General features: G+C 35.5%; 1 protein-coding gene and 1 long non-coding RNA gene across 2 annotated transcripts in view; both read right to left on the bottom strand.

The window, feature by feature from the left end:
- Positions 1–1,406: 1,406 nt before the first annotated feature.
- LOC111086366 lies at positions 1,407–4,038 on the bottom strand. The gene is made up of 2 exons (XR_002611089.1): positions 3,214–4,038; positions 1,407–3,121 (listed from the first exon to the last, which is right to left on the bottom strand). It is a non-coding gene; the product is annotated as an uncharacterized LOC111086366 (long non-coding RNA).
- A 29-nt stretch (positions 4,039–4,067) lies between these two features.
- Positions 4,068–11,840, bottom strand: part of LOC106461861 (transcription factor Sox-8-like) — a 39,524-nt gene continuing 31,751 nt past the window's right edge. Inside the window, exons 2-4 of the mRNA XM_013921726.2 lie at positions 11,305–11,490; positions 6,254–6,444; positions 4,068–5,445 (exon numbers count right to left, since the gene is read on the bottom strand). Of these exons, the coding sequence (XP_013777180.1) occupies positions 4,652–5,445; positions 6,254–6,444; positions 11,305–11,490 (1,171 nt within the window). The 3' untranslated portion in view covers positions 4,068–4,651. The remainder of the gene's footprint in view (positions 5,446–6,253; positions 6,445–11,304; positions 11,491–11,840) is intronic.

The following is an 11,840-nucleotide window of genomic DNA, read 5'->3' as shown; positions in this document are numbered from 1 at the left end:
CTGCCTTCCTCAATCCCTTCCTCTCTCTTTTGTTGCCCTTTCAGCCGTGGGGGCGGTATAATGTGACGGTCAATCCCATTATTCGTTGGTAAAAGAGTAGCCCAAGAGTTGGCGGTGGGTGGTGATGACTAGCTGCCTTCCCTCTAGTCTTACACTGCTAAATTAGGGACGGCTAGCGCAGATAGCCCTCGTGTAGCTTTGCGCGAAATTAAAAAACAAACAAACAAACAAACGTTTACGTATATTGCCCGTCACATTATCCTTGAACTTCATTATGGGTTTTATGTATTCTTGACAGTTTCCTGTGATGAATTAACTTCAATCATTTATGAGCTACTTTTAGTTCTAATCGATTATATAGTTAGTTTACTTTAGATGAGAAGCTTTTTAATAATTTCCGCATTTAAACTTTTTTTTTTACCCCCAGAAACTCAGAGTAGAAGAATATATATAGGAAAGTTTTGTGAGGTTTTTCTGTTTTCTCTATTACGCCAGTCATTGTAAATTAATTAATCACGTGACTTCAGTCTGCTGGAACTCGTTGGCTTTACACATTTCCTTCCACCACATACCGACAAAAGTTTCTTTATGGCCTGAGGTATTCATTTCAGTCGTTGGTGATTTTGTGAGGTTTTTCCGTTTTCTCTATTACGCCAGTCATTGTAAATTAATTAATCACGTGACTTCAGTCTGCTGGAACTCGTTGACTTTACACATTTCCGTTTCGACTGAAACGAATACCTCAGGCCATAAAGAAACTTTTGTCGGTATGTGGTGTGGGTGACGTTTCGGTTATTTTCCATAATATATGCGGACGAATTGGGCATTTCAGTATTTTAAGCATTTTGTTTATACCTGTACAGTCTCATCTGCTTAGTCTATTTGTAATTTAAGCAGATAACAACCTTGCTTGGAAATGTCATTACTTGTTCTCGTCTCTCCACAGTCCAGCAGGCCTTCTGGATCTGCTGAAATCGTGTTAGAAAGTGTTCAAACATCATGCAGACAACAGTTAATACGAGTTATGTGGTATCACATTTAATACCCAAAACCTATTCTGTAGGACCACGTAATAATGTTCGATGTTAACTTACATTTTATAAAAACAGCGATTAGTTTTTACACGATTCTAAAAAATGAGACTGTTTCCATTCTCAAACTTACAATAAAATGCAAATAACTTACTGTACAGGGTAAAAAGTAAAAACCCGATGAGACTGGGAAACAGTATGAGTAATTATTTGTGCTGGTAGTATTATAAGTCATTATGTGTTGTAGTTGCTCTGGTAAAATTCTTAGAAATTTGTATTTTATACTGGCTCGAGCTTGTTGAAATCATTATGTATTTCTGTTTTTTACTAAATGAAAATAGTTCGGTTTCAGTCACAATAAACAGAGCGAATCTGTACATTTTCAAAAACTTTATTTACAGTTTTGACACTACATGTTTAGTAGTTTGATAGACTGATCATCTCTAATATCTATAATGCCACATAACAAAAGTTAACAGCAGCCAGCAAATGAAACCTAGTTAACGCTATAACGTCTTCACTGAATCGTTCTAAACACCTGATCTTACTAAAGTACCCAGTAACTCTAATTAGAGTTTCATTAAAATGTTTGGTATTTTCGGCTTGAACGGCACTTCATGCGACACGTGAGCTAAATGGCACTTCATGCGACAAGTGAGCTAAACGGTACGTTATGCGACACGTGAGCTAAACGGCACCTCATGCGACACTTGAGTTAAACGGCACTTCATGCGACACGTGAGCTAAACGGTATGTTGTGCGACACGTGAGCTAAACGGTACATTATGCGACACGTGAGCTAAACGGCACCTCATGCGACACGTGAATTAAACGGCACTTCAAGCGACACATGAGCTAAACGGCTAGACTAAAGACTTCAATATTCAGACGGTAACTATCAAGTTCATAATACACTCACGGCTGAAAGTATGCAGCCTGTTCAGCGGCATATCGCGGTCTCGAACTTTGGACCCGCAGCCTGGCATATTAACCACTACTTTGTATAAGAACTATAAAAAAAAATCAGTGTGTGATGTATTATGGCAACTTAGATTCACGTGTAATGCACATTGAATATTTTCATGTTTCTTAAAACTCTTGCTAATAATAACCACAAAAACTGAACTTCTGATCTAGATTAAAAAAAAAAATCAATGGAAGACGTATGAGTAATTAAAGATAGAAATTTGTAGCCATTGAAATTAAATGTGCTTATTCTGTTCGAAGTGGCCATCTATCGGAAATATTTGAAATTCAATGCGGTTTCGTTAAAAATGCAAAAATAATAACGAATTAATAGTAAATCATGTTGGTTTGTCCTATATTTATAAAGGCCGAGACTCAGAATTGTGCTTAGATCTTATCACTACTTTAAAAAATGCTATTCTACTCCAGCGTATCAATGCAAGACCTTAAATTGATTTAAAAAACGCAAGAAGGTTAATTTTCTGCTCCTATTTTCCGGCATATATTTAGAAGTCATAACCTTGACATTTAAATAATACAATCTACAGTCTCAATTGACAGAGAAAATCGGAACTAATTTAAAGAAATATATTCTAAAAAATGTTTAAGGACAATTTTATTTATTTGTCTTTGATCTTTTCCCATGAGTATGGGGTAAAAAAATGAACGTATTTACCACAAATAGAGGGAGGGTGTGGGTGGATTTTCATTCATATCAAACATAATTATGATTTACCAGAATGGCAGGAAAATTATTCGGAATCAAACAGCAAACACGTACCCCCACCTCTTTATAAATCCAATGTGCCAGCATTGGATATCACCAAATGTTTTATTTGAAGATAAAAAAAATTATAAAAGTCTAATAAGAACTTCTCTTTATCTAGACTTTAAACAGACGTACGAACAGTTACAAAACACAGAGTGAAGATAAACGATCGCAATTTATGGACTCTTTAGTTAATTAGACTTGTTTTGAACTAAATGATACAGGGTTTCCATTTCACTTTCTCTGGAAACTGAATGATAGAAACCTAGATAAAAATGTTTGGTTTTGTACGGGAAAAAGTTTCGAATTTTCTAACTATCAAACCAAACGGGTTTCGAACATCAAATGGTTCAACCTAAATTTCCTCCTTCCCACAAAAATACGTGACTAACACTGAATTACATATTTATATTTAATGATTTTTTTTAATTACTGCTACAGCTACACAGCACTGTATTTTTGAATTTCAACAATACTTCATCATATATACATCTCACCTATCTGCAAAAGACAACAATTCAAGTAGCATGCGACATGTAATACACAACTAATTTTTGAGTAACGCCTAAAGTTAATACAAATGTTTCATGTTACACTGAAAATACTCTCAAAATCATGATACAATCCACACTTAGACTTTGATTTCAATCAAATATATAGCATGAAAAAAAAATATACTGGAAAATATAAAGACAACATTATTAATGCCATATATACAAACAGTTCAACAAATTCTCGGTTTCTTGTAATAATAATAATAATTTCATAAAAAGTGCATATTACAAAGAAATTAGTAATTCTGCTAACTATATGAGTAGCTTAACAATTGTATTTGCCATATGAATATATACTTATTGATGTCTGTTTCTATAGTTATTAATAAGGAATTCAATGTATTAGTTTATACCAAAACAAAGAAAAAAAGGCAGAAACTATCATATCTATATATATCTCTCTCTATATATTATTAATTATGTTATAAAGTTTAAGCGTAGAACTTTTTAATAGGAAGTAGGAGTCTCTCCAACTATTTTTTTAAATGTAGAACACGAATGATAAAAAACGATTTGTATAGTAAAACTTTAGAAAATTTGTATCCGAAGTGATATACTTATTGCAAGTCCTACAGAGGAGCTTAAACATAAAAATAATAAGGCTTACAACCCTACCCCCTATGCTTCTATACCTCATTCAAAATACGTTCAGGTACTTTTTATCTCACTAACATCCATAAATAGTTATAAACAGTTGTAAATTACGAGATCAGAGTTCATAGGTTTGATTACGTTTAACACTTCTTATTTGCCAATGAACTGTTTCCGTAAAAACAAAGAAAAAAAACACAGGAAAACTTTAGCGCGTTAAAATTACGCTTTCCACATCAATAGACATTTACGTAAATTCTGGTTTGTACAAAAAAAATTCGATGTAAGTGAAACCTCGGATAAAAGTATTTTGCTCTCCTTCTATAAATTGGAAATCGGCTACCGACAAAAAGATAAAAAAAAAAATTGCACTATTTCAAAATATAAAATTTTCTTTTTAACGTACAAAATGTTATTGCACAAATCATAACACTAATGATACCCACTTCAATGTTGCCATCCTGTTTAAGGCACTTACATCTAATTATACACACAACTTAGAACAAATCTAACCCAGTATAAAAATAGTAATTCGGGCGTATTATACCACATGTATTTGTTCAACACTAATTCGCCCCAGCCATCACTTTTATTAATAAGATTACTTAAAAATTAGGTATTGTTTAGTTGATCTATTTATGTGGCTTATCAATAAAACTAAACAAAAAAAAGGGAGGAGAAATTTATCTTTGGCAGCAAAGTCAGTGGAACATCTTGGAAAGCTGAAGATGATTCCTCAGTTAAGCGTATGATGACCACACTTCCTCGTAGATACCCATTCCTCTGTAAATGGATTTTGGACCAGACGAAGAAGGATACTGGTACGCTGACATCACAGAGCCTTCTTGGTTGCCGTAGTAACCGTATAGAGATGTGTTGATAGGAGCTAGTGGTGGAAGACTGCCGTAACCAATTGGAGATGTATTGAAAGGAGTGTCGTCTGCGAAGTTGCAATGAGTATTCATGTTCTGGAGATCAACAGCATTTCCCATGAGAACAGAAGTGGAGGTTCGACCACGTGGTTTCACAACCGGTGTGAGTTCTTGGAACTTGACAGAATCTTCTTGGCCACCACTACTACTATTACTGTTACTGTCCGAACAAGAGTAGCGTGCCAACGGGCTGGTGGAATGGCGGCTCGTTATGGTGTTACAGGCTGGGAGTGGAGTCACAACACCTACTTTTGGACAAGCACCAGTGGACAGACGGGCGGGCACTTGATCCAATGTTTGCTGACCTGAACCGTTTGGTGGGATGAGACACTGAGCTCTATAGGATCCCGTTTCTATCGAAGAAGACGTGGTTGTTATGGACGGCAAGGATTTGGGGACCCAGTTAGAACTGTAAGTATTTATCGAACTCTCTGGCGTTTGTGTATTTTGATTAGCGAGTGTGCTTCTGAAGGAAGGAAAAGTACAATTTTGAAGAGGCAGATACTGATCAAGTTCGGACTCATCAAAATTACCGATGGCCTCAGTTGAAAGCTGACCAACGTCTACATGACTGAAATCAATCGGCTGCCCTTCTTGTTCACCTGAAAAGAAAAAAAAAGGCATCTATCATACTCGAATATTATGATTGACCCAAATTTGATTCCAACGACACAGAACGTTTTCCAAATCATTGTAGCTTTAACTATAATTTGAATAAAGATTCACTGTTAGGTACAAAATAAATCTTTCAGCTACAGGTAATTTTTTACTTTAGAAATACAGACGTATGCAGATATATGTCTACATTTCCAAGTTATATGTTTGCTAACCTTTACTTACAAAGTGTTTGTAATTTATAAGTATTAGTTTTGTTGATCGATTGAAAAAGCCCAATTAGTTGAAGAAGCTACATAATGGGACTTCACGGGTTGGAATCACTTAATTATTACTACTGTATCATTATCTGGGTATGTGTTCGTAAACAGAAACAAAAACTATTGAAGTTGAAAGAATTAGATATAACTTTACTGCTTAGAAATTCTACAAACTTGTGAGTGAAGAATATGTCAACCACACTACATATCCAGTGCCGACGAGGCCTTTCGTCCAATACCAGGAGTGGGATACAACAGACGTAGTAATGGTCTAGGCGCTATAGATATATTATCAATTTCATGAATAACTGTTGTACTGTGAGCTAGATTAAGTAAATAAATTGTAATTATTAAAATTTATATTTTTAGTCACTTACAACTGAGAATTAGGGCAAGTATTTTTTGTTTGCATATTTCAAACACCGATTATATATTATCAATATTTTATTTGAATTAACTTTATTATAATTGCGAAGAACTGGCGAATCAGCAACCACATCATCAACGGGATAAAATCACATTGATAGAGATTTACCTTGTTTGGGAAGGTGAACACGTCGCCGACTGTCGATCACCCGTCTTCCTCCCACAGCAGATTCTCTTTGATTTGGAGTTGTTGGGGGAGTTGGTGGTCCCTGAGTGGATGACGGTGAGGGGGTTTGTTGAGGACTAGGAGCTACAGGACTCTGACCACCAGTGGGGCTCTCTTTCTCTGACTTTAGTGACCTATTCACAACGTTAAGTACACAAATTAATGCGATCCGATACATTTAAGTCTGAGTTACTTCCCAAACTATGAATGACTGTACTATTTTACTTGTTATTTCTGCTCGATTGCTAAACATTGCAAGCATCGGAATACATTAGGGAATACGTCTTGCATCGATGTAAAATCCTAGTAAAAACAAACAAAAATTATAAAAGAAACATATTTCTGTGCATCGTAACCTCGAACCTTATCCACTGACCGTAATAAAATCCGCACCGGAAGCAAAATTTAGGTCAAGGATATTTAATAAATCAACCATAAAAACAAAATTTCTGAAGTTATGGAGTACGAGGTTTACGGTTTAACTTGAATATTTCCAATTTTTTTAAATTCATTTAAATGACCAAACATTGTTAGTTTTCTGTATGTCTAAATTTTGAATCCGTGGAATAAATCCCAACCTAACTATAGCGTCGAAACTAATGTATTTTTCCTGCATTTTCATAAGTATGGTTTATGTTTTGGCAAGAAAAATGCTTTTAAATTTTATTGTGGTTTGTGAAAAATAAACAAACTGCATATATCTATCTATCACTCTGAGGTAAATTCATCAGTTATAACATTAATGAGGTATCGTCAGAAGTGAAATTCAAAGACACTAAAAAACATTCGGTTCATTTGCGGCAGTTAGATGTATAAAATATTATCAGAATCTGGTGCTTTTAAACTGACTTCTTACAAGCTGAGCTATTACCTTTTGTACCTCACGTAGTATTCTAATGCTGAGAGTTTTTGTTTGCAATTAAGCACAAAGCTACACAATGGGCTGTCTGTGCTGTGCCCACCACGAGTATCGAAACCTGGTTTTTAATGTTATAAGCATTCAGACTTACCACTGTGTCTCTAGAGGGTAGCTGACAGTATTTGTTTTGTGTGTAAGAGTAACGAGTGAATTGCGTTAATAATAGCTACCCAATAAAACTAAGAGTCACGAAGTAAGTTACTATATTTCAACAGGCCTTCGGGACCTAGGAGAATGGTATCGTGTACAATTGTTCAACTAAGAGTCACGAAGTAAGTTACTATATTTCAACAGGCCTTCGGGACCTAGGAGAATGGTATCGTGTACAATTGTTCAACTAAGAGTCACGAAGTAAGTTACTATATTTCAACAGGCCTTCGGGACCTAGGAGAATGGTATCGTGTACAATTGTTCAACTTTATCTTGTTGGCTATTGTCTATCTATTGTGGGCCTGCTTAACAGTTAGTTTTCAAAGCTAGTCTAAAGTATTTGAGAAAGCTAACGTAAAGTCGTAACGATGGAGAAACAAAAATGCGTGGTTAATAACGCATGACAGTCATAAATGTTAACAATATAGAATAAATAGCACTTCTGTTGGATAGCAGAAACAAAGAGACTTGTTTAACGAACGATATCTCTTAAGTACATTAGCGGGTAGTATATCTTGACTGTGAACCCAAGGATTCAAGGCTCGCGTCCTGTTGCCGCAGACGTACTCCACATTGTAGAACCATGGGTGCGTTATAAGAGCGACGGTCAAACCCCAATATTCTGTCAGATGAGACTACTACAAGAACTGGTGGTGGATGGTGTTGACTAGCTTGCCTTCCCTCTCTTTATTCTATCGTTTCAAAGTTAGGGACAGATAGCGCTGGTATAACTTAGCGTGAAATTCAACCAAACGAACAATTTTCAACTCTGAAGCAAGTACTTCAGGAATACAATATTACTTTCACGATTTGTTTTACCAATTCTTCCAGTAAAAACTTTCACGTTGTATAACGAAACAAGTTAAGAAAAAGAAAACATAATCCACTAACCAAGATAATGGTAGCATACCGTGAGTGCTAAGTTTCGCAACTTACACAGGATTAACCTATATATATATATATATATATATATGATGATGATGACCGAACTATGGAATAGTAGAAGGTAGGTGTTAAATGACAAGAGATACAAAGTTGGTCTTGAATAACTAGAAATTTAACAGGATACCGCACGTGTATCCTTGGTTAGCAAAGAAGCACCAGGATGTGTTTTCATTAAAAGACAAACTAAATCCTAGCACCCTCTGGTGCCTGACCTTTGGGCTTGGAATATGGTGAAGTTTAGTCTTACAGATGTGTGACGTTTTGCGCTCGTGCCTGGTCTGTTTCAGTCGCGGATGTCGTTTTTGTTTCTGCTTTTCATATAATTTTTTTTTTTTAGCCATGACTTTACTGGGTCACACATCCGGCGCCCCCTAGCTGGCCGCAAATGAAAGAAAGGTATGGTTTATGTTTATAGCGAACACCTCGAGTTGAATGTTTAAAACATGATCTATTTCAAGTATTGATCTAAGATGCCTTTACACGTGAATTTCAAAGCTTCATAATATAATTTTCTTATGTTTCATTTTTCCTATATTTCTTATACATTGTTTACAAGAATCTTGAAAAGAGCAACAATTTACAAATTTCTTGTTTAATTTCCCCTAATAGTGTGTAACAATATTAGTTCCGATTTCCAGCGATAAAAGACATGATTTTTTGACGTTTTTTTTAACTCCACAATATTTCGTACGTAGTCTTTTTTACTGCATTATGTTTTCAAATCTGGGCGAAAGTGTTTTGTCATTATGCTGGTAGTTTTATCATTGGAACATAATATGATATGTAGAGAAAAACACTCACGTTATTCTAAGAACTACTTTAAAAGGTCCACACACAACTACAGCTTATGTTTTGTTAATGTAACACAAATCAATATATCAATATTGACTTAATTGGTATATTTGGTTCGCTCCCCTGTGGGTCAGCGGCAAGCCTGCGTGTTTATAACTTTTAAAAACTGTTTTCGATACTCATGCTGGGCACAGCACAGACAGCCCATTGTGTAGCTTTGTGCTTAACAACAAACAAACGATCAAAACAGAGATGTAGGTGGCAAATTAAAGTGGGGAAGTGAGGGGGGCAAAGTTTACTTGACCGAGCGAAGCGAGGGAATGTACGTGCGCCACAGACGCACCCATTACGACCGTGGTCCAAGGCTCGCCTTAGGACCTTGGAAGCTCTTTGGATCTGGATTATATGACATGTATTCTCCTGCTTTTCCTGAGAGCAGTTTTCCTACTTTTGATGCGTTTTTACTGGCACATATGGAAAAGCGTGGGGGAAGGGAAGGGGGCTTTCTACGCCACTGGAAAAATTTTGGGCTCATCTATTCTAATTACAAAATATGTGTGAAAGAATGATGACCCATGTAGTTTTGATATCCAACAGCTTTGAACTATTGTTTGTTCTACGTGTTGCATTTATTCACATAACTGGGTAATATTTTTATAACTAGGCAGTATTTTTATAGCTGAGCAATAAATAAAACAATTGAAATTTCCACAAAAATGATATGTTTCAGGCTTAACAAATAAAAATTACAAACAAAAGGAGTAAGTTTCAAATATAACAATCAAAAACAAAATTAAAAAAATTATTTGTTTTTCTTTAGTGAAAATCTCACTAGTGTTGCAACAGAAAAGCAAGGCACTTTCATTAATAACTGCTTCTACAAAGAAATACTTCAATAAAATCTGCCCTGTGAAGTAATGCTGTGATGATAGCTCATTTTTAAACTAAAATTTCAATAAAAATCCTATTTCTGATGGATGGTGAATATTATTGAATGTCAAGGATGAGAACATTATTGTAGAACTGTCAGACAATTTCAGAAAAGGCTGCAGGCCCAGTAACCTTCCGCAGGAACTAGCAGTTGTGCCTGTCCGGAGGGCGGGTATTTCTGTTAGTATTATAAATGCTATTATCTAGCAGGGGCACAAAGTATTATAACCATTATACCAAACAACATTTATATAGGCATGCCACAAATCAAGCGTGGGAGTGATGAAAAATGGGATTCGTGAAAAAAAATTGGAATGATTTACATGTGTATAGATAGATAAGCATCCGAAACTGTAAAAACCTTTTACAGTATGTATTACATATTCAGAATAAAACATTTAGAGTTAAAAAAGATATTGTTTTTCAAAATTAGGTTTTATATTTATTCAGCTTAGTAAAAGAAATTATAGCGAAATATTACGCATTTAAATACATCTTAATTCTCATAAATTTCACCAATTAGCTGATTCGTGTTCTAGAAAACGTTGCTGTTCTTTCTTTGTATTTCTATTGGCTGATAACAAAACCAATCTAATTTTAGAACCGCATTACCGTATTCAGTTAATGGATTTCGTTAATGTTTTTATATTACTATGTATATTAGCTGACTACAAATCCGTGAAATTCTAAATTAGTATTAATGTGTTCAATTCTTAACTTTAACATTCTTATGCTGTGCCTGAAATACATATATTTTGGATGAGATTCATATTCAGCTTAGTTCAATTTTCCACTTAAATTAATAATTCATTAGTCGTAGAAAATCACGTTAAACATAAATAATCTGATTTAAATCTTTGTGCTTCAGTATAATATTACGCCCACTTTATATTTCCAAGGAAACGTTGTTTCTCAAATGAAAGTTAAAAGTGAAATTTATCTCCGGATAACGTTGTTTTTTTTTGTTTTTTAGCGAAAGATTGAAATAACATACTCATGGCTTACAATGCTGAAATTCGGGTTTCGATATCCGCAGTGGGCAAAGCACAGATAGCTTTGTACTTATTGACAGGCCCTCCAGTGGCACAGCGGTATGTCTGCGGACTTACAGCGCTAGAAACCGGGTTTCGATACCCGTGGTGGGCAAAGCACAGATAGCCCATTGTGTAGCTTTGTGCATAACAACAAACAAACAAACTTATTGACAGAGAAACAACGTAATTATTTATTGATTATTGACAAGTGAAATTTTGTATACCTGAACATGACTGTGGCGCCCTGCATTCCAACTACATTCTCTACTGTAGGGTTGTTCACATGAATGCCTTTCATGGGTTTTCGTCGCCTGGGTTGGTATTTGTAGTCTGGATGTTCTTTCTTGTGGATGATTCTCAGTCGTTCGGCTTCTTCTACAAATGGCCTTTTTTCTTCGTCTCTTAGCACCCTTTCGTCAAAAAACAAAAGATTATTGTTAAACTAGCATAAAAACGGCAAAACACAAAATGTGAAACGCAACTTTGTATGTATCTCTCCATGGGCCCAATGAACCTCCGTACCAAATTTGGTGAAGATCCATCCACAGGAGGTGAGGTAGTGGTAAAAAACGCCCATAAAAACGGCAAAACACAAAATGTGAAACGCAGCTTTGTATGTATCTCTCCATGGGCCCAATGAACCTCCGTACCAAATTTGGTGAAGATCCATCCACAGGAGGTGAGGTAGTGGTAAAAAACGCCCATAAAAACGGCAAAACACAAAATGTGAAACGCAGCTTTGTATGTATCTCTCCATGGG

The sequence above is a fragment of the Limulus polyphemus genome, unplaced genomic scaffold, assembly GCF_000517525.1.
Source record: "Limulus polyphemus unplaced genomic scaffold, Limulus_polyphemus-2.1.2 Scaffold1047, whole genome shotgun sequence".
Taxonomy (NCBI): Eukaryota; Metazoa; Arthropoda; class Merostomata; order Xiphosura; family Limulidae; genus Limulus; species Limulus polyphemus.
Note: the sequence above shows the minus strand (reverse complement) of the source record. Positions and strands in the feature narration are given on the sequence as shown.